This window comes from Acomys russatus, chromosome 1, assembly GCF_903995435.1.
Source record: "Acomys russatus chromosome 1, mAcoRus1.1, whole genome shotgun sequence".
In the NCBI taxonomy this organism is placed as follows: domain Eukaryota; kingdom Metazoa; phylum Chordata; class Mammalia; order Rodentia; family Muridae; genus Acomys; species Acomys russatus.
Genome location: NC_067137.1, coordinates 25,859,843 through 25,883,357, shown reverse-complemented (window position 1 = coordinate 25,883,357; position 23,515 = coordinate 25,859,843). Strand labels below are relative to the sequence as shown.

Below are 23,515 nucleotides of genomic sequence, written 5' to 3'. Positions count from 1 at the left end.
AGAAGTAATCTGATGTTACTCACACTGTTGACTTGGATCTGAGTCTGTTGTCATCTTAACATAGTTTGAAGGAAAGAGACCGGTCACCCCATTGATTTCTCCTTGCCACCAGTCAGGGTCATCTTTGTTCATAACATTAATAAGCTGTCCCTTGGAGAAATTGAGCTCATCTTCATTATTCGCTATATAGTCATACATAGCGATCACTTGACAGACTAGCAAAAGAACAGCAAAATAATAAGTTAAGTATTCCTACAAGGATCAACCCTGCCTCTAGAACTTAAATTATGATTAAATTCTAAAATTAGGCTAAAATTTTATTTTACATGCTCTTTCCCCCAATCTCTGCCTCACAAAACAAAATAAAACAAAACAACCTCCAAAGCCTAAGCAACTCTAGGTAAAAATCCAAGTAAACTGTTTCACTATAATATGACAAAGCAGCAATTTCACATTTCTAGGAGTAGCAGTACTCTGCAGGAAGATGTTCCCAGGGGCACACTGCTCTGAAGCAGAGGGAAGGAAAGGCAAGTTTTCCAGGCCTTCCAAGAAGTTAGCCAATCTGAGACATCCTGTGCTGTAACAGTCTTCTAAGACAAATGCAAGGTAAGCCCTTTCATACCAGCATGAAAGGCAGGCGTGGTTCTCTCACTACTTGGACCCAGTAGCTTGACATGGCTGGCAGGAAACCATCCTTTCTGTCGTTTCTTCCCTCTGGCCTATAAAATTAGTAAAAGAAACAATTAAAAATAACCACCGAGCTACAACTTAAAACCAAAAATTCTAGGCTTTCTAATGACAAGTTAACCTTGCCCATGTATTGGCCTTTGGACTTAGCTTCTCAGATGGAATCTAAATCCTGGGTATATTTACTAGCAAGTGTCTTTGTTTACCAGTGAGGCTTGGGCAATGCCAAATCCAACAATGTGACTTGCTCTGTGTCCTGCTGTTTCAGCTCACTCTGATGACAGGGCTGGAGTGGCTTCACCATCTGACCATTCAACCTTACGTGTGTGATAAAGTCCCCATTAAAAACTCCAGACACCAGGGCTCCCACTGCCTCTTCTAGAGAGGGGAACCACCAGGTCCACTTTGGGGGTCCTCACCATGTGACCCTGGCTGGCTTCAATCCGTACTGTTTCACAGTGACGAACAGTGAGGATAATAGCTTTCAGGGAGCTCCGAGGACCCTTCTAGTGAACTACCAAATTTGAGAGCAGACTCAGGGACTAGTCATGGACTCCTGAACTCCTCACTGGGCTTCTAGGTTAACTTTCCACAAGGGGAAGCTTCACTACAGTGTGCACCTCAAAACACTGCTGACAACGCCAGCCAGCCACGATGCCTCTAGAGAAGTCCCAGGCATGAGTTCTCCAAACACTCTACCCAAGTATCAGGCTACAGAGAGCTCCCATGGCTCCTCGTGAGCTCCTCGTGAGCTCCTGTTAAGGGTTTGGCTCAACCTGGAGCCTTGTCAATAATCAGGAAGTCATAAAAGCATTTCTGGAAGGTTGCATTTCCCATTTAGTTAGTTCAAAGTTAGTCAGAAGGTTGAAATTAAGGGGCTCAGTCAAGAACACACCACATCTGCACACATCTGTTCTTTAGGATTTCTGAGACTACAATGCCAGAACCAAATGCATTCCCACCACACCCAAACGTATAATAAAAACACAGCTGTTATTTCTCTCATCATCTTTTAACATTAAAGTGCATTTAGGCTGGGAAGGAAATATTAGAAATGAGAGAAGAAAACTTTTTCTCTATAAAAATATATGTGACAACTATCTGTTAAGATTTTCAGGAAAAACTATGCTCATCTATGTCCGTACTGTTTCCTGTGCTGCTATTTCCAAAGTCTAAGACCTCAGGGGTAGGGTGGGGCAGCTGGGGAGTATTTTCAGGGCTGGGGAGTACTTCCTCAGCACAGGGCCTGGTCTTTTCTTTAGAGGGATATGGCAAGCTGGGCATCCCAGGCAGAGATGATGTTATATTCTTTTTCCTTTAAGAAAAGGATCTATGAGATGGGTGTGGTGGCGCAAGCCTGTAATCCCAGCACTCAGAGAGGCAGAGGCAGGTGAATCTCTGTGAGTTAGAGGCCTGCATGGTCTACAAAGAGAGTCCAGGACAGCCAAGGATGCACAGAGAAACCCTGTCTCAAAAACCAAAAACCAAAACAAAAAAGAGAGAGAGAAAGAGAAAGAAAGAAAAAGAAAAAGAAAAGGGCCTGTTGCCTAGTAAGTGGAAAACACTTAATAGGTCAACTAAACTGTGTAAAAAGCAGTGAGAGACTAGAGAGAAGCAAAACACTTAAATGTTGACTGATAACCTCCAAGTGTTATGATTGGGGGTGGCTTTTTAAAAATTATTGCTGTCTTTTTTATGAGCCTGAATTTTTACCTTGCAAAGAAAATTACCTGTAGCTCTCCTTGCCACCACCCACTTGTGTTTTTCTTTAAGATTAATATTAGCTGCCCTGGTGCAAGGCTGAGCTGCTCAGCACCGGAAGCAGCATATGCCGAAGTTACTTGAGCGATCTCTGAAAAGGAGAAAATAGCACTGTGAATCCAAAACTACAAACAAACAGAGTAAACTCTACTCAGATTTCAAGGTTACTATTATACATACCAGGTTTTTTGTTTAATGTTCCAGATTTGCTAGCATTCCCAAAATTCTACAATGAAAAAAAATATAGTTGTTTTTCCCCCCAGAAATCCAGACATGACAATCCAAGTTTACTAGGAACTAAAAATTTCTAACACCCAGGATTCTTGTTTCTTTAAATGAACATCAAGATGACAATGAACTTTGTCTTAGCCAAATAACGGAAGAATGCAGAGCCAACAAACAGATCTGGTCTGCTAATACAGCATTTTGTACGCAAGCAGCTCAAGTTGGCATGCACTTATGTAACAGAAAGTGCTCATTGGCTGAAGCTTTCCTAGCATTAAACATGGCTGTCTGGAGTACCCTCCTTTGGTTTCTGTGCTGTGATGCAATATGGTAGCCAAAAGCAACTTGAGGAGGAAAGGGTTTATTTCATCTTTCACTTTCAGAGAAGAGCCCATCACTGAGGAAAGTCAGGACAGAAATTCAAACATGGCAGGCACTTGAAGAGGCCGTGAGGGGTGCTGCTTCCTGGCTTGTTTCTCCTGGCTGTCTCAGGCTGCTTTCCTATACTAGGACCACCTGCTCCAGGGGTGGCATCACCCATAATGGGCTGCCCTCCCCAACAACCATTAATCAAGAAAATGCCCAACAGACTTGTCCACAGGCTGATCTGACTGGGACATGTTCTCATTGGGAACCAAACTTAGGTCCTTTGTAAGAGCAGCAAATGCTCTTAACCACTGAGCTATCTTTCCAACCCCAACTCCTAACCTTTATACACATTTTCGCCCAGTTGAGACAGGGTCTCACATAGTGCAGGCTAGCCTTGAACTTACTGTAGCCAAGGAAGACCTTGAGCTCCTAATCTTTCTGCCTGTCTCCTAAGTGCTAGGATTGTTGGCCTGTACCACTATATTTGGCTGAATATACTTTCCTTTTAAAGGCCATGTGACTAAACAGAAGTGTACCTGTAACATTTCTACTATATACCATATGCAAGTATCTCAAGGGAAATTATTGTTGTGGGTAAATGCCTTTATGGAATAGTTTACTTCAAAGAACTGACAGAAAAATATTTAGACAAGAGTTTAATAAACATTTTCTCAAAAATGAGTTAAGTATGCCTGTCACTTCAGGGAAAAGAGCTGACAGGACTTGTTGCCAATGTTAACACTCATGCTCAGTCCCATCTCTGGCTCCTGCTCTATAAAGTCTATGAAATCCTGTGGTCCTTGTCTTCTACCTGGGGCCCTAAGAGAAAGCTGTGTGACTGGAGTGACTATGAGTAGTTTCCTTGTAATGAAAGCAGCACCGCCCAAACCGTAGACCTCTGCACTAGCACAGATCCTGGTCGATAACAATGGAATGCTTTTGCTCTAATGCAGAGAACGCTACCTCTTGATCTTTTGGTTTGACATAGTTGGATGGGAAGATTCCAGTTCGATCTCCAATACTTCCTGTCCACCACTCTCCATCCTTTTGGGTCACCAGTATTTCTTCACCTTCAGTGAAAGTCAAATCTCCAGGCTCTACACTTGAGTATGGATAAAGTGCAATATACTCTGTAGGGAACAAGGAAAAGCAAATGGGTTGGATTTTAAGAAAACTAAAACCAAAACCAACCAAACAACAACGCGCTCCCCCAAAAATGCAAGGTGTAAAAAAGAAAATGAGGTAATCTCTAAGACATAGAGGTTTACTGTAAAAGACGTTGCACCGTATCTAGATGACGGCTAAGAAATTTTACCCAAAGCTTTACATTTATTTCAATTGCTGTTATCTTGTGAAATAAAGGAAAGATTATCGCGTGTGCTGCAGGATCAGTGGGCTCTGTGGCAACAGGAGCAGCAACAGTCAGTCTTTTCCTTCAGTATGAGATAGAGCTGGCCTAAAAGTCAGAGAGCTTCCTCAGTGCTGAGATTAAAGGTGTGACAGCTCTGTCAACTGTTATTTTGGTAACAAAGAATTATTACCCTGAACTATAGACATGCAGCCTCTCTACGTGGATAATGGAACTGAGGCTGAATGGGAGTGTTACTTGGTGATAACGGAGTCAAAACAATCTTTTAAACCTCTCGTGTAAAAGATACCCCACCCAATGTGCTAACTTCTCTGTTCTTTAACTGCTCTGTACAGTTAAGGAAACATTAATTTCTGCCACAAGGCATGGTGCTTGGCTCCCAGCAGATGCTAAATAAGTCTGTTACCAAATGACCTCATGGGATAGGTCTTCAGTTTTAGACTGCCTGTGATTCTTGTTCTTGTGGTTACTATTCCTTTGACGAAACAGCAACTGAGTTTTAGAAGTCTTTTTTTTCTTCTTCTATTTTGATCTTTTATCATAAGTAGAGATGGTCAGAAACCCACTCTGAAACCCATTTATTCACACTCCTAGTCACTCTGCCTAGCTGACTTAATACAACTAGAAGTAGTTACAGGGTCTAAGTAAATCACAGTAGAAGGTAGTCCAAGCTCTACTTACTGCTTTCCTACACTCATCTCCTCACACTTGATTCACAGTGCAGACATGACACCAGCCTCTTGGATGACCTTGCTTCTAAGATGCATGGTTATGCCTTGGTTCATTCTCTTTTCTCTGTGAGAAGCCCTTTCTCATTCTTTGTCCGTGCTGGCATTAAAGGCATGCACCACCATACCTTATTATTTTTACTTGCGTGTGTGTGTGTGTGTGTGTGTGTGTGTGTGTGTGTGTGTGTGTGTGTGTATGGGGGGAGGGAGTTGGGTGTGTATGTGTGTGACTTGTCTGGGGTGTCTGCAGAGACCAGAATGGGCACCAGAGCTGTAGTTCCAGGCAGATGTGAGCAGTCTGATATGAATGCTGGGCACTTAACTCGGGTCTTCTGCAAGATCAGCAAGAGCTCTTAACCACTTAGCCACCACCCCAGCCCCTAGGCTGTTTCTGTTCCACGAACTCTAAATATGCCAATTTTCAGCCATGTACTTTTTGTGTCTTCAATATTCATATGAAGTAAAGAGGGGCAGGCTTTTTTTAAAATTTTTTTTTTTTAGACAGGGTTTCTCTGTATACCCTTGGCTGACCTGGACTCACTCTGAAGACCAGGCTGGCCTCAAACTCACAGCGATCCACCTATGGGGCAGGCTTTCTTAATCTCAAAAACATTAAAAAAAAAAAAGAGAGAGAGAAAGAAAGAGACAAGAACAACAAATGTTCAAATAATAACTGAACTAACTCCTGTTTAAAGCAACTTACCTTCTCCAACTGGGTAGGCTGAGGAGGTAGGTTTCTTATTTACAGCTGCATACAAAGCTTCTGGTCTACCAAATCAAATAGAGAAATAAGACACATGCACACAGCAACAGAAGCTCAACAAAGGTGAGCCAAAAACTACTACAGGGCTAGCAGCATCTCGTGCTTGCTCAACTAAACTGCGTCTCTGTGCACACTCCAAGAATATACTTAGATACAAAATCCTCCTAGACTAAGTGCTAATTATAAACCACGCCATATTGAAACAATTTCAATAAGACACAGCTTTCACTTTATAAGGAACTTAACAGACATCTGCACACTAGCAAGTGGGTAGTGTTTTGATAAAGCACAAACAGAGACTGGCTTGGCTTACAGATAAACATACATATATGAACGTTATTATTTGGTTAGAGTTTATTACATCTTAAAATATAAAAATCTTTAAAAAAAATCTCATCATAGGTAAATAGTAATTTCCACGTTAATCTAGGATGTTGGTTTCAAAAATTTGGAAGAACTATCATGTTTAAGATATAGATACCAAGGGAATACAGAGGACTCTTCAGGACCTGTCCCTGAACTGTGTGGAGTGGCACAGAAAGGAACTTTACTAACCCTCATGATGAAACTGCCTCGGCTAATGCTAATGTCTCCATTAATGGAGGTTTTGGTTGTTATTTTTTGTGGCTTGTGTTTTGAGACAAGGTCTTCTGTGTTGCCCATGCTAGTTTTGAACTTGTAATCCTCCTGCCTCAACTTCCTAAGTTGCTGAACCTACAGGTATGCTCACCCATGCCAACCTCGACTGCAGGCTTTTAAGTAACATGACTCATCTCTTAGAAAAGATCAGAAATTAAACAGAAATTTAAGAGGGCAAATGCCTCTAAAGCATTTAAACTTAATCTATCATTTGCTTAAGCTTTCGTCTCTATAATATGTTATATGGATAACAAAATAATTGCTATAAAGGCTCTAGCGTGAAGATGCTAGGTATGTACTGTGACTTACTACTTCATCCTTCCAAAATCCCAGGTCAGTCTGTGAAGTTAATGTCCACATCTGAACTAGACAATAGTAAGCAGACATGCAGCAGTGAAGTGCCTTACAGTCTGTTTAGTTTAACTTTGCATCCAGTCAAAGATCTGAGGTAAAACAGGCTGCTGAAGACAGGGGAACTAGGGCGTACACTTCTTGATTTGTCAGGCCAGGTGTGCATATATCAGCTGCTCTATTTCAGGCCCCTTCCATGCAGAGCACAATAGACAGCTGCCCACAGAGAACAGTGGGACTTGCCTGTGTTAAAGCCACCTGGCAACCTGACACCCTGACAGACTTAAGATCTAAGTCTAGCTAGAGTTTTGGATTTTGTATATTTTCAATTTCATTCACTTGTTTAACTCATTCTCTCCTGTCCTCATTCATTAAGATGATTCAGCAGTTGCTATGTGTTAATTTTATAGTAGACATGAAAAAATGGATCAAAAGAGACATTATAGCTTCATGGGGCTTATTACTTAGTAAAGAATATGGGTCAAAGAGGTCAGTAACTATCAAGACATGTGCTGTGAGCAATAGGAAAGCTGTATTTAAAGAGCCCTGGGGGCCTAGGCGTGAGAATGCTCCAGTATGAAAGGGTGAGACCTCAGTAAAAAAAAATCCTTTAAATATTGACAATTTTCAGTAAACAATGGAGAAATCCTGAAATGAAATGCCATTTCTCTAGTTGGTCTTATGGTAAAAAGAAAACAAAGATCTAGAAATTGATTATTTTGAAAACTTCACAAATTTGAGATGGCTAGAATGAAAGATTCTAAAGCAGATACAAACATGAAGTAATTTTTAATGACAGGAATCACCCTGTGGGATTTGAACCACAGCTATGTGGTGAGGACGCCAACACTATGCCTCACTTACTCTCCTCGCTTGACTTCACTCCCAGGAATGATCTTGACGTAGGATTTGGGGAACCATCCTCTTCCTCCATGCACCTCCCCAAACCACCAGTTTTCTTGCTGCTCCAGGACAGTGATGACATCGTGCTTTGAGAAGTTCAAGTGATTCTCTTTCTTTGCCGTCCAGGAACAAAGGGCCTGAGCTTTCAGGTTCTCTACAGCCTGCCCCTAGGATCCAAAGCAGCACAACTTAAAAACAGAGTACGGTAATGGTGATTTCTGATTTCTAGCATATAACAGGGAGCATATCAACTTGGCCAATCTATGAATTTAAAATGACGTATGACACACAGCCATGTGAATGGCCTTCTTGAGCATCCTACTATTCAAGGACACATCATCACGATACTGACAAACTGCACGGTCAAGGGAGTATTCATAAAGCCATTAAAAAAAAGGTACTGAAACAATTTTTCTGTCCTCCAGCTTCCAGTGGCTTCTCCCTGCTGCTGGCCCCAGTAGGAGTGGTCAGACTCAGCCTCTCCCTGCTGTTTCCTCTTAACAACAAGGACTCCTCCTCCCCTCACGGGTTGGCTCTTCACTCTAATTTATGCCTGTGGCCTTCAAAGTCTATAATTTCAGGGTAAGTTTATCTTTCGCACTCAGGATATACACTAACCGTTCCCACTGGGTTGTGTTGGTGTGCTGAAGGTAATCATTTCTATAACCTAAGCCTCTTCCTGAGCTGTCTACCAGGAACTGTTACTGTTCTTTCAGTTGTTCACGAGCAAGCTACTGTTTGAAAAAAAAGTTAACATTTTAAAATTGTGTGTGTGTGTGTGTGTGTGTGAGAGAGAGAGAGAGAGAGAGAGAGAGAGAGAGAGAGAGAGAGAGAGAGAGAGAGAATGTGAATTCAATGCCTGCAGAGTGTCAGATCCCCTGGAGTTGGAGTTACAGGTAGTTGTAAGCCTCCTGATGTGGGTGCTAGAAAAAAGTCCTCTGAACACAGCAGTACATGCTCTTGGCTGCTGAACCATCTCTCTGGCCTCTGAAGAATTACTTTGAAAAGAATCTGCAACAGGCAGAGGCTGGAAGGCATCTGTAGGACACCCAGCTTATCCTGTGATTGCTGGATCTGAATCTCAGTTGTCATGACTGAACAGTGAGTGCTCTTAACTGCTGAGCCTTCATACCCTGAAGAACTATTTTAAATTCAATTTCCCCTTTACTATCCATATTCAAAGAATTATTTTATGTTAATTCTCAATATTCCTCTACAAGCTGTTTCTGTGTATTTTCATTACCACAGAACTGGTCCACACAACCACCGCTTTGTGGTTGCTGTACTATTACCCCTTGCCTGTTCTTTCTTCTTCCTTCTGTCAATCTGCCCTTTACATTGTTGCTAGAGTTTGTTTTGCTGGTCATTTGTTTGTTTGTTGGTTGGTGGTTAGTTAGTTTTTTGAGACAGGGTCTCTCTATGTAGCCCTGGTTGACCAGGGTGGCCTCGAACTCAGAGAATTACCTGAATCTGCCTCCTCAGTGCTGGGATTACAATGTCTAGCTAAAGTTAGTGTGTGTGTGTGTGTGTGTGTGTGTGTGTGTGTGTGTGTGTGCAATGTCTAGCTAAAGTTAGTGTGTGTGTGTGTGTGTGTGTGTGTGTGAGAGAGAGAGAGAGAGAGAGAGAGAGAGAGAGAGAGAGAGAGAGAGAGAGAGAGAGAGAATACCACAGAATGTGTGTGGAGCTCAGAGGACAAATTCTGGCAGTCAGTCCTTGCCTCTCCATCTCGTTTGGGACAAGGTCCTGGTTTTGCTGCTATGTTGCATATTCTGCCGACCAGCAGGCCCATGAGCTCCTGGCTGACTTGTGTTCCCACCTCCCGTCTTGCCACAGCAGTAAGAGCACATTCCTGCATCAAGCTTTCATGTAGGTTCTAGAGGTGCAAATGCAGGCTGTTGGCCTTGTGCACCACGTGCTTTACCCACTGAACCGTCAACCTGGCCACAGTTTCATAGGTGTAAATCTGTTCTAAGTATAAGCTTCCCTCAAAAACCTCTTTTGGTTTCTCACTGTCAAATTGTTTAGTACTGTATTAACTACCTCTCTCTAACTGCTTACCTTAAAATGTTATTTGTTGTTGATAATTTACTGATTGAGACGGTGTCTTGCTTATGCAGCTTAAGCTAGCTTTAAATACTCTTTATAGCCAAGGCTGGCTTCAAAACCCCTGTCCTTCTAGGTGTGGTGAGGCCTTGCTTCTGCTGAGAGTCCAACACAAATACCTTCCCCTCACAGGGCATGCTTTAATCTCACAGACTGGATGAGATGTTCTCCTCTATATGCCCTCAGAACTTTGCAGATAAATTCATCACATTTTTCATACTTTACAGTTACATGCATGTATGATTCCTTTATTAGGTTATAAACTACTTAATTGCAGGTTTTTTTTTCTAGCATGTTTTTCTTGAAATTTTAGCACATAATTAAATGCTGCAAAGCTGGGCAAAGTGGCGCAAGCCTGTAATCCCAGCCCTCAGGGAGGCAGAGGCAGGCAGATCTCTGTGAGTTCGAGAACAGCCTGGTCTACAAAGTGAGTCCAGGACAGCCAAGGCTACACAGAGAAACACTGTTTCATAAAACAAAAACAAAGCAAAAAAGTTTTTAAAATGCTGGAAATTATAACCATGTACTAAGGATTTCTAAATAAAGGTGAAATCTATGCTTCTGGCTTTACTGTGATGAAGTCTGCCATTTCTTTTAGGAAGTACCAATGTGTCAAGTACATATCCTGAAGTAGCAGGGGTCCTAGACAAGAGAAGACACTGGCCTCCCAGCCCTTAGGGATGGCAATGCTGAGCAATACTTAGAAATCAAGCCTCACCCGCACATCACTTAAGAGTAAGGACAGAAACTGGATGCTGCAGGCACTGCTTAAATGAGGGGAAGATGGATGCCTCTGTACAGGGTCAGAGCAAAGTCAAGAATAAAGCACACAGAGCTACACTCACTTACCTGTCCATGAATGGGGGACACAGATCCAGGGGACACAGTACGAGTAAAAGCTGACTTTTGCTGCCACGAAGTGTTAACAGTAAGGTTTGAGAAAGATACATTTTGATAATCCGTCACTGATGCTGGTTGATTTGAACAAAGTGGTCTGCAAATGTAAAACTTTAATGTAAGTATGCATAACTGTTTAGAACCTGATGCAGTATCCTCAGTTTACCCACAGGCCTACTATACACTGTGGTTAAACATGATTTGTAGATAAGACGGACTTAGGCACTATGAGTCACTTAATAAATTTTAGCATTAAAATGTTGGAAGGGCCAGCCCGGACTAAAAATATGATCAAGAATCAGGCTGACACAGCTATGAATTAGTGAGTTACGTGAACTGCACTGTTAGCTCCCAACTCACTGGGAAGAAGTTGAGGTAGCAGAGAGAGACACTGTAGGAGGAAGTAAGGCCTTCTTAGGAGACGGAGCTTTTTCACTTGACGGCATTTTCTCTACATAGTTGCACGGAAACCAGCCAAACTTTCCCTGAAAGCTACCATAAAGCCAACCAGGCTCTCCTACAGTTTTTTCATCAACCTATGGAAGAAGAAAAAAAAAAAGTTCAGTGCTTAGAGCTCTATACATTTACAAGAATGTAGATTGCTGCACAGTATTCTCAGATTTATAATTAAGCCCATTTGAAATCAAAGCATTTCCTACAAATTATTAGGTTTCTATTTCTCATCATATACAAATTATCTTTTTAAATCTTATCAAAGTTAATATATGAGGCCAAGAATGTTGGGACAAGCCTTTAATCCCAGCACTCAGGAGACAGAGGCAGGTGAATCTCTATGAGTTTGAGGCTAACTTGGTCCACATAGTGAGTTCCAGGCTAGCTAAAGTTACAGGGTTTCTCTGTGTAGTCTTGGCTTTTCAGGACTCACTTTGTAGACCAGGCTGGCCTTGAACTCACAGCGATCCACCTGCCTCTGCCTCCCTGAGTGCTGGGATTAAAGGTGTGCACCACCACGCCTGCCTTCCTCCCTAATTTTTAAAAACAGCTTTTTGAGATGTAATTAACATAAATTAAAGATATTAATGTAATGCTTTGGTATACTTATATGCCTTTGATAAACCACCATATCCAGGATAATAAGGGACCCATCACTTCCAGTTTCTTCTTGCTTCGCTCTGAGTTCTCTTTCTTGCCCCTCACCATACTTCCTGGGAAGCACTGTCTGCTTTTTGTTACTCTAGACTGCTTTGCATTTTCTCTGAATAAAATCATGTAAAATTTTCTTGTTTTGTTTGCCTCCCTATATGTAAAATACCTGTTTTTAGATCCATCCATGTTGGAATATGAGTGTCATCCTCTTTACTGGAAGTTATTTGGATATATCATAATTTGTTCATGCTTTTCCTACCAATTGACATCTGAATGTTTCAAGTGTCTAGCTGTTATAAAGCAGAATGGTATGACCACTGTGTTCACATGGACGTGTGCTTTCTAGTCTCTGAGGTAGGTACTTGAGAGTGAATGAGTGGGATGCATATTTAACTTTTTGTTTTAATAATGGTTTATTGAGTATTACCTTGACATTCAGGGACTAAGATCCCAATGGGTGACTTTTAAAGCCTGTGCTTTTCTAATGTATCGTATTACCTTTATCAGTGTGATTCTCTATATATGTTCTTATTCATCTATCTCATGTGTTATGATAATAGAACAAAGACCATTTGTTCCAAGGAACGAATGACCCAAATTCACTCAGGATTGTAGAACTTAACTTCACTTCTTTTAACAGTTGTTAGAAAATAATCAGCCCCTCAGAATCCTACAGTTCCTCTGTTAAAACATCACAAGTGGTGCCATCTTTTATGATAGGAACTGACGCGGCATAGTGGAAAGAACACTGGACAGAACCAAAAGACAGACGCACTCCACTCTGTCACTGCGATGCTCGCACTTATAATTTGTCTGAGTGGAAGTTTTCAGTTTTGGTAATATTATTGGAGTGATTACTGCCCTGTGCAGCTATGAGAGGTGCTGTAAGGGCTAAGTAAGATAATGTTTTAAAAATATTTTTAGAAGCATGTAAAAATCAAAGTTAACACTACAGAAAACACAGCACAATCTATTGAGATTAGCTTTCTCATGAGCAGAAAAGGCTTCGTTTCTTACCTGAATTACATCCCCAGAATTAAAACTCATCTCATCATGGTTCCTTGCTTCAAAGGGATACAATGCTCTATAATTCGCCAAAGCCACAGCTGTCGCACCTGAAAAGATAATTCCCATTATTTGCTACTTTTGAGTATACACATCTTTACTATGACTCAATAAAGAACTCTTAAAATCTTTAAAAATGACCATCAAACAGTATAACAAAAATCTGCTTGACTTAGATTTGTTAGGACCCAAATATCTTGACTAGTCATAGAGTCAGTATAAAGCAAAGAATGCTCATCTTAAGTGAAGGAGGAGGCAGCTAGCCACAGTGATGCCTCACAGACTGAGAAGGTGTGGGAGTCAGTCAGCAGAGCAAGCTGTATGCCGTGGAAGGCACCCAGGCAGGGGAGAGACATGGCTAATTCTGTGGAGGTGAGACTATCACAGGGAAGTAATGGGCATGAGGAAGCCACGAATGAGACAAGTGAGTAAAACAGGCTGGATGAAGAAACAGCTATAGATTCACTAGTTTGTCCTAAAGGGAAAATTAAAAGGAGTCACAAATATATTAGACTTGGTAAGTTTAGAACTATTTTGTTAAAAAATTTGAACCCACTGAATCACTATTATGGATCCAAGAGTTTATTCATCTAAAAGTACGTTAGGAACAGACTCCATGGTGTATAAGTAAAAGTGTCTTCTGAGAAAAGGTTGATGAAGTTTACTGTTGTTTCACTCAAATGAGTGGCTAAGCTACACTGGCTAAGTAAAGTAAATATTTAAGGTTGCATAAACTCTGAAAACTGAAGTAGACCTTTTATGCTAATCAATTAAATCGCTCTTTGTCTTGTTATGTAAGGTTTCTACCCTCAGCCATTTTCGCATATATATGCTTTTCACCCACATTTCATGTAAAAGTTTTTTCCTAGCTTAAGGATGCGTATTTTATTGCTTAGTATTTTTACTGTTTGCTCACAGCAGATCGACCTGTAGCCTTACTTTGTTTTGCTTCAGCTTTTCGTTCCTCTTGAGTTTTCTCCTGTGATTTTTCTTCTTGAAGTCGCTTTTGTTTTTCTTCTTCTTCCTTTCTAATATTTTCTCTCCACAAGTTTTCTTTTCCTTGCTTTGCTTTCCTTTAAATAAGAGAAACAAAGAGTTTACATAGCATCCTAATATGCAGCACACCCAAACCAAAACAAGCTAACACACACTGGGGAAGATCTCGTTCCCATTGGCTGGAGAACTAGCAAGGACCAGCCTAGGGAATTGGGGGGTGGGGGTGGGCAAGGAACCAGTTAGCCGAAGAGAAACCCTAGACTACAATGGAGAGTACAAACGACAACATTCCAGACCCCAAACTCCCTCTAAACCCAAGAAAAAAGTAAGAAGGGATCGGTTCAGCAAATCTAAAGCTTCTTCCTGTTTGCACTCTCCACACATCCTCCCTAAGCCTCAGCTCCATTAGACTGGCAGAGACTGCGGCCAGAGCGAGCCCTGGGACCAGCTTTCTTTCCATGATTTCAAACCCCTCAACCTCTGTCCTACGCTTCCTCTAGAAGCTTTGTACAGACAGCTTGGAACCAAATCTGCGTTCAGCATAATGAACCAGGAGCATGATGTTTAAAGCAATTTGAGATCCTTACCCAGACTTTCTAAATTTCTTCAGCAATTAAGGAAGATAGAGACTTCAGAGTAAGTCAAAGTTCTCACTTAGGTGGGGTATAAATGTGCAATCCCAGGGATATATCCAGGAACGATCTCTGCTACTCTGACAGAGCTGAGGTTTCGGAAGATGCTAAATGTAGTAGTAGCGACTCTTTCTCTGAATGAAGTCATAAAAATGTAAGTGAGAGAGCTATAATAAATGTTAGTTCCAGTACTCAACTGTCATATGTCATAGAAACATGCCTAGGAGTGGAGGGAAAAAGCTCTGTCTAAGTGAATGTAAAGACTTTTGAGGTGACAATAGAAAAAGTAAGTTTTCTTTCTGGGTAACTAAAAACGTAGAAGGATCTCAAATTGCTTTAAACGTCATGCTCCTGGTTCATTATCCAGAACGCAGATTTGGTTCAAAGCTGTACAAAGCTTCTAGAGGGGTCTGACACATAGAAGGCATTTCTCTTACTCACAGCTGTGAATTAATGCCTGATATGGGGACTACATAGGATAGTGTGAATACAAAGCCAGGGATGACCTAGTGGCCTTGGTTTGATTACCACAGCATCATAAACAACTCCAGAAAATTCATTACATTGTGATAAATGTTCTAAGGCAAGAGAGTGAGTAAAAACCTAGTCCAGAAACAAGTGATGCTCATCTACAATGTGAAGCCTTACCTAACGACTACCAATAGGCTGAAAGGAAAAGGACCACACCTGGGCAAATGGCCAAGAAACCAAGCTGTAGTACTATCATGAAGCTCTGGACTGATAAGATCCTACATTACTTCTTTGCTTTACTACAGTAAGACAAAGTGTACAAAGATGAATAAAATGAAAATGCGTGTGACTAATAAGAATTAAAACCCTAAAAGGAAGTGTGAATTGAATGTATCAACAGGAAATTCTCATCCAATTAGTGTGTGACTACTGCTTAGATCCCCTCTATAATGTCAAATGGCACAAGGTAAGTGTTAGGTGAAGAACTGCATTATCTCTATTTCTATAATATTCTTTTAAAAATGCATATATGTGTGTACTCGTGCCTACATGTATGTGTGCTCACATTTGTATTTATGTGTGGCCATGGTATGTGTGTGTTCCCATGCCGGTATGTGTGCTCATGCATTCATGTGTACAGGTGTTCATGCATGTATGCATACATGTAGGAGCCAGAGGACAGCTTCAGGTATCACCCTCAAAAGCCCTGTCCACCTCCTTCAAGCCAGTGTCTTTCTTGGGCTAGACTGGTTGGCCAGTGAGTTGGAACTGTGCACCACCACACTTTTACCTGGACTCTGGGGCTCAAACTTAGCTCATCATACTTACAAGGAAAGCCCGTTACTGACTGAGCCCCTCCCTTCTGTATTATTCTAGTCTCTCTGGCTAGGAGGCCATGGATGTCGGGTACCCAGAATACTAAAGCTCTTTAGCTGTCTGACCTCACAGCTGTGTGAATGAGGAATCCATTGTGGATCTGCGTCACACCCAGAAGCTGTCACTCCACAAACTTGTGCTGGCACTGGTCGTTTTGCAGCCACTAAGGACAGAGGCTCACTAAGTGGGGATGTGCTTCTTACCTCCACAGTGTCTGTTAGCTCTTCTACAGATGCCACTCATCTGTTCCTTACTAAGGCAGAGGATTACTGGCTTGTTAATATTTGTTTACTAATTATACTAATTTCTGACACTGGAGAACTTGGGAAAACCAAAGGATTTTACTGACAAAAGTAAAAAGACAAAAAGCCTCAAACAACCACATACATCTTCTAAGGGAAAGGCCTGTGCTTCAGATGTCCTGGGCCTCTTCCCTCTGCTTTAATGGAAACAATCAATGCATCTTAGTGGCCTAGTGAAAACTGTACCAGCAGCATGTGACAGAGTCTTTTTAAAAAGTAAAATCACCTTATATGGCTTTTTTCTAATGATCTTGCAAGGAACAACAGATTTATTATCAAGGTAGTGTTGGAGGTTGGTCTGATGTATTTTCATGCTAATTACTGTTTGCAGTCTCTGTGACCCATCTTACCTAAGAGCCTAACCTGTTTGACCAATAAAGGGCCACCACACCTGGGCAGGGCTATTGTGTGTGGCTAAGGTTCCAGGGCTTGGGGAGACCGGAGGAGAGGAGAAGAAGGTTGCACCATCGTGGGTTAGGTGGAGGAGAAGCACATGGCTGACGTGGATGGAGACTTGGCCCAGATGATGATAATTAACAAGTATTTAGGAATTATGGATGGGAGGTAGCTTAATAGAAATTATTAGAACCAGATGGCATGGGATTGGGGAGGTGTTCCCATTCCTGCCTCACTATGGGAAGTAGTTTAGGGGATTACTATCTGCTCTGCTCCAGCTTAACTAAGGCTATTTTAAAATATAACAGGTGTCTGTGTCTTGATTGATTGCTAGTGGGTTAGAAAACTACTCCCATAATAATAATTATAGGTCTGATAATAAACATTATTAGGTCATACTGGTAAATTAACAACAATAGAGAACTAATGAGGGTTGGCTATGTGCAAGGTACAAGACATACATGATTCCAGCTACATTATTTTCTTAAGGCCTACAATTTTCTATGAGGTAAATGGTAGTCTCTTTTTTCAAATAGAGAAACCAAGGTTTAGAAAGAGCAACAGTCTGCTTGCTAGTGTCCCTCAGATAGTAAAGAAAAGACCAAGAATCCCAAACCAGGTTGCACTTCCATGCCCTTATCTTTCACTAGTAGGCCATATACTTGGGTAATGAAAATTCAGTACCTAAAAGGAGAATTAAATTGATGAAATTTGGAATCTGATCAATATCTACATTTTCATAAACAAAAGCAATGTGCAACAAAGCTAGATTGATTGATTGATTGATTTATCTATTTATTTATTTATAGATAGGGTTTCTCTGTGTAGCCCTGACTGTCCTGGAACTCACAGAGTTGCCTCTGCCCCTGAGTGCTGGGATTAAAGGCATGTGCCACTACTACCCAGCATAATTTTAATAGTAATATAGCACATGTGTAGTCTCCTCATGCATGTATATGTACACACGCTCACTCATGTATATGGGTGCTCATGCCAATGTGTACATGTAGGAGCCAGAGCATAACTCCAGGTGTCACCCTCGAAATACATTATTCACACATTCATAACACATTCATAATGCAATCCATTCATTGGACATTCGCTGTACATCATACATTCATTCATATCATACATTCATTTAATAGTAATATAGTATAAACAAGGTTATATTAATTACCTTGCAGCCTCATCTTCTAGTTTCTTTTTTTGAATTTGCTCTAATTTTTTTCTTTCAATTTCCTTCAATTTGTCACGTTTGATTCTATGAAGCTGTTCAAGGGCTAACTGCTGTGTATTATAGCTTTCTCTTAGTTCCTACGGACAAAATACAAGTAAGTCAATACTTAAATATTTTAATCATATTTATAATGTAGTATTTGCACTAAAAACAAATTACCTAGACAAGTATAATTAAAAGATTTAAAGGTCTAAAAGAACTATTTAAATTATATAAGAGCCTTAAATACAGTAAGTATTTCATGCATCTACTAAGACAAATACATGCTAAATTCATCTATTTCCACATCAGTTCATGTATAAAGAACATAAAATAGCTAATAAACCAATTATTTGAAGTGTTGTTTTCAATTGAAAATGTAATTAATCAAAATATGGAAAAATTTGCTTGTAATAACATTTAAAGAAAAAATTTGCAAAGTGTGTGTGTGTGTGTGTGTGTGTGTGTGTGTGTGTGTGTGTGTGTGTGTGTGTTGTAGGCCAGAGGCCTAAGCCAATCTTAGGTATCATTCCTCAGGCAACAAACTCCTTGTTTTTTGCAATAACTCTCTCATTGGCCAGAAACTTGCCTAGTACCTTGCGCTGGCTGGCCAGCAAGCCTCAGGGACCTGTCTGTCTCTGCCTTCCCAGTGCTGGGATCACAAGAATACACAATGGATTTGCAGTCCCAGTGTTCTTGTATTTCCATTCAGAGGCAGTCATTACTCTTAGTCTAAACAATTACAGAACTTCATTTCCGTGCTCAGAATGACTGGTCAAAAGGACATGAATATGATCCAAGCTGGGTCAGAACTTTTTCTGGGATATAGACACCTTGATTAGGTAAAAAGAGAGACTTTTCTGGCTCATTACACTGAGATAAACTAAACCTGGCTCCATTACTGCCAAGTGAGAGCATGAGTGACAGAAATGAAGTCAGCATGAAGCAGAGGTAAAGATTAGAGACAGAGTAGAGCAGAGGACTGGGGGAATCCGGTCTTGAACTACACTGCTCAGCGTTGCAGGAAGGGCCATTTCCAGCAGCCATCCTCCCACTGGTCTCCTTTCAATAGCCACCATTTTGAACTGATTTTCTTTCCCTTGGAATATGCAGAATAATTAACAAGGGTAGAAAAAAAAAAAAAGGAAAAGAGAAAACAAAGCTGAAGGAAAGAGAAAACTAATAACAATCAACAACTAAAACAACAAACAGAGAAAGAAAAGAAAAGAAAGAAGGGGGGGCGGGAATCCTAAAATAATCAAAAGAAATTTAATAGCAAATTAGGGAGCTAAATAATATTTGAACATGTTTTAATTTAATTTTGTTGTTGTTGTTGTTTTTAAACTGTATGGTGTCCTTTCCACCCTCCTAGTCATAAAACTCTTAAACCCAAACCAAGACAACCTGTATATTTCCAGAAACAAGCTACCTGGCCTAAGGGTAGTGTGGTGACTGAGACTGTCCAAGTGTCTGCGACTTACACAAATGCTATGTACAGGCCTTAGTTTCCATGATTTTATTTGTTATTTTTGCCTCTAAATTTAACTGAAAAGCAAAAGACCACAGTGGCTATGTGGAGAAGCAGGCTGGCCTAATGTTAAGAAGCGTGCTTCCAGGAGGAGTCTGCAAACGTGAGTCAGGTTATGTCAGGAACTACTTGTACTATCGAAGTGAAGTTTTACAGTTTCCTTATCTGAATGGGTCTCACAGAGTTGCTGGGCGGCAAAATGAATTAATCCTGGTCAAGTGCTTATAGTATTGCAGGCCACATTCTTAGATTCTCAATAAATATTAGCTAGTAGTGACAGGAGCCAGGACTCAGGAGAATACCACTAATTTTGAGGGAGTATAAAGAGCAACCCAATTAATGTCTGAAGGTAACCTGTGTGACCTTAGCCCTCCAACTCATCCTTTGAGATTGAGCTGCAGGAATTTTCCAAGGAGGTTTTATTTCAAGCCTTTGGTCCTTGAAATGGGCCTTCTTCCAATGGCTGGCTAAGGACAAAAAGTCTAATAACTGGGACCTTTCCCAGCAAAGACTGAGTAATCTTACAGTTTCAAATTCTGCCAAGAAGTAGGAAGTTGAATAAAATATAAAAAGTACTTGTTTACATGCACTGGAACACTGTCAAGGCACCAGAGAGAGGTGAAAGACACCTGACACCCAAGCTTTCTTTTTCCAGGCACTCGCCCATCTGAGAAGCTGAGAGAAAGCAGTGGCTAGGGAGCTAAGCAGAGCATCCACCTCTCGGAAGAGCTGTAGTAAACAGGCTGGAATTCCTCCTGAAGAGGAGGACCCATTTTAATTGTCTATCATGGACCCCTCAGGATTAGGGAGTAAGTAAGGGGCTAACGGTTCCAGAGAGCTACAGTCCACGCCCATCATGGTAAGGAACGTGGATCATGCAACAGACATAAGCTGGAGCAGTAGCTGAGAACATACATCTGATCTACAAGTGTAAGGCAGAGACAGCTAACTGGGAATGGTGTGGGCTTCTGAAACCTCAAAGCCCACCCAGTGACACACCTCCTCCAAGATGGCCACACATCCCAATCGTTCCTAAGCATTTAAATATAGCTAGCCTATGAAGGCCGTTCTCACTCAAACCATCACAGAAGTGCCACTTTGAATCAGCTCAGTCAGTAATTGAATTAAGGTGATGTGTGCCATTTTGTTTGCCCAAAGCAAAAGAAAATTGCCTCTGGAAAGAAGAGGGCCTCATTTATCAAAATAAAAATGAATATCCAAATTATTCTGTGATTTTCTTTTCATATAAAAAGCTTGGGTGGAATTCAACAACAACAAAAATTATGAAGTATACCAAAAGTCAATGAAATAAGAAAAAGGGCTGGAGAGATGGCTCAGTAGTTATGGCTGCCCTTCCAGAGGACTCAGGTTTGACTCTCAGCACCTACAGTGCAGGTCACAACCATCCCCAACTCCAGTCTCAGAGGAGCTGACACCCTCTTCTGGTCTCTGCAGGCACTGGGCATACACACTGCATACAGACATTAGCAAATTAATATTGATACTAAATAGATCAAGGATGAAAATTGTAAGCTGAGGATACCTAATACCAGAAAAGGAAAAAAAAAAAAAAAAAAAAAGGTATAATGAGGCTACAGAGAAGGGCGAAGTAGACTTAAACAAAAACATCCCTCCCTGAAGGAAGGTTGCTGGGCAGGGGTGGGTGTAACCATTGTTAAACTGCCATAGCTTAAGTAAAGTAAATACCTCCCCACCCATGCTCAGGCAGAATCCTAATTACATGAAGTAGGCTTTTAGAAAATGCAAGAAGGAGGAAGACTTTTTAGAAAGGATAATGGTTGGAGACTATGCTCAGAGTACATTAATATATATGCATGAAACTGTATATAAATAAATAAACTAAAAAAGGGCAAGGTGAGAAAAAGAAACACAAAATAGATAGACAAAAGAAATAACAGAAGAAATAAAATGACATTTTACAGTCCAAATTTGTCAGTAAATATATTAAACAGACCAACAATTCCAACTAAATATGAAACTGAAATTATAAACTATAACTATGTTACTTATAAGATAAAATGTAAATGAAATAAACAATAATTTATACATAAGATGGAAAAAGATACGCCATGCCAACAGGGCAAAAAAAAATGGGGCACGTTTAGACTAATATATTAGGAAATATTATCCTTCAAAAAGGTGTGTGTGTGTACTGTGTGCACACTTATGTGCATATACATGAACACAGGCTTGCAAGCAGAAGTCAACCTTGAGTATCTTTCCTCAGGACTCTCTACCTTGTTTTTGAGACAGAGCCTCTCACTGGGACCTGGGAGTCAGCAATTAGGATAGGTCAGCCTGCCCCAGGGATAACTCTGTGTCTGACTCCCTTCCCACACTGTATCTCTTACTTCCTGCACTAGGATTATAAGCATACCTCCAGGCCCAGACTTCTCTGTGGATGGTTGTGATTGAATTCAGGTTTTCGTGCTTGCATAGCCAGCACTTTGCCAAGTGAGCTATCTCGCGGGGTAGCCCAGGACTTGCCTGAGTCTCCCAGTATGGGATGATAGAAAAAAAAAAAAAAAAAAAAAAAAAAAACCTAGTCCTCAAGGCAAGAAGTATCTCTAGAGAGGACACCATGACAAATGGACCCATGCACCAGTCAACTACAATTGTAAATCTATTCACACAGCAACATAGCCTCAAGATCTGTAAGTAACAAAGTAACAAAATTATCAAAGCGGGAATCCCATCATCCCTATCTCTTTAACAGAGAAAAAAGCAGACAAGAAAATGAGCATACCAAACCACTTTGCTTTCACTCTGGGGCAACAGTTTGTAATTTGAGGGTCAATGTACTTCTAAGATTTTAAAATTATTTTTAGTAGGAGTCAGAAGTCCATGAATGTGGCTAGGAACAAAATTGATTTTTATTTTCACTAACTTCTATTTGAAACCCAGGATTTCCATCAGTGTCAAATGCAAGCAATACACCACCATGATATTACTAATGTTTATTAAATTTTCAAAAACAGAAACTGAAGGTGTTCTTATCATTATAGATTACTTGATATCTTAACTGTCACTAGATCTTATTAATTCATAAACATAAAAACATATACTAGAACTTTTACATTTGATAAATTATTTTTAAAGCATATAATGTTCACACACATATACATGTGTATATGTACACATATATATATGTACACACACACACATGGTAGAGTTGGGGATTGGACTTAGGGCTAAGTGCATGCTAGGCAAGTACTCTAACCTTAAGTTACACCTCCAGTCCCTGTGATGTAGAGAGGAGTCCACAGCATAAATATGAATAAGATGCTTTGCTTTAAAAACCAAAGTTCCTATCACATGACTCAGAGCTCTTCAGGCTCACACTTTCTGCTACTATACCTCATCTTGGAGAGAAGATGTATAACTGATATCCAAGTTACCCTTTGCCACCTGGTAGGTACCACTAACAACTCTCGTGTTGGCAGATTCCGTTTTCCTTCTATGGAAAAGCACTTCTTCAGTTACTATTCAGAGTCAGTGGTAGTGGCTTTTTATCACACGATAAGAACAAAAGTATTTGTGTAACACATGGGGGTTCACAAAGAACCCCACCCTGTGTCTGTGAGCATATGCATGCTATTTCATCATCACCTACTGATCACCTGGTCACTAAGTTTCATTTATGCATGTCTTTTTACCTCTGTGTTGATGGTCCAATCAAAACCTAACTCTGAGGACAGACTTTTTAAATGCTTCTAAATTGATCATTCCTACCATTGTGCCTTGAATTCTATAATCATCAAAAACAGAACCACCACTAGCCACATACCTTTCTTCCCACATAAGCTGCTAGCCTCCGAGCTACTTTGCCTTTGCCACGTCAAAGATTCCTCAGTTTCGCTGAGCCCCCCACTCTGTTGGCTTTCTTCATCAGCACCTGTTCCTTTAAGATCCTTGTACAAGCAGTTCCTCTTTCAGTTTATCTTTATCATAATTCTCATGTTAAGATCTATAACTCCCCTTCCCTTCCATCCTGAACAATGTCTGCTAAAATCTCAAACCTCTATGAAGCCAGGAGCCTATTTCACTAGCCGAGCCGTCTCTGTGCTTTATCATCCCAGCTATGTATTATGAGAGAGTATCATATAAGCA

General features: G+C 40.7%; 1 protein-coding gene across 1 annotated transcript in view; it reads right to left on the bottom strand.

Moving 5' to 3' along the window:
* Nucleotides 1-23,515, bottom strand: part of Itsn2 (intersectin 2) — a 112,604-nt gene that overhangs the window by 36,175 nt on the left and 52,914 nt on the right. Inside the window, 12 exon segments of the mRNA XM_051143112.1 lie at nucleotides 24-215; nucleotides 623-719; nucleotides 2,418-2,539; nucleotides 2,629-2,674; nucleotides 4,006-4,172; nucleotides 5,843-5,907; nucleotides 7,757-7,962; nucleotides 10,748-10,892; nucleotides 11,156-11,331; nucleotides 12,920-13,062; nucleotides 13,895-14,040; nucleotides 17,818-17,954. Coding sequence (XP_050999069.1) covers nucleotides 24-215; nucleotides 623-719; nucleotides 2,418-2,539; nucleotides 2,629-2,674; nucleotides 4,006-4,172; nucleotides 5,843-5,907; nucleotides 7,757-7,962; nucleotides 10,748-10,892; nucleotides 11,156-11,331; nucleotides 12,920-13,062; nucleotides 13,895-14,040; nucleotides 17,818-17,954 — 1,642 coding nt within the window.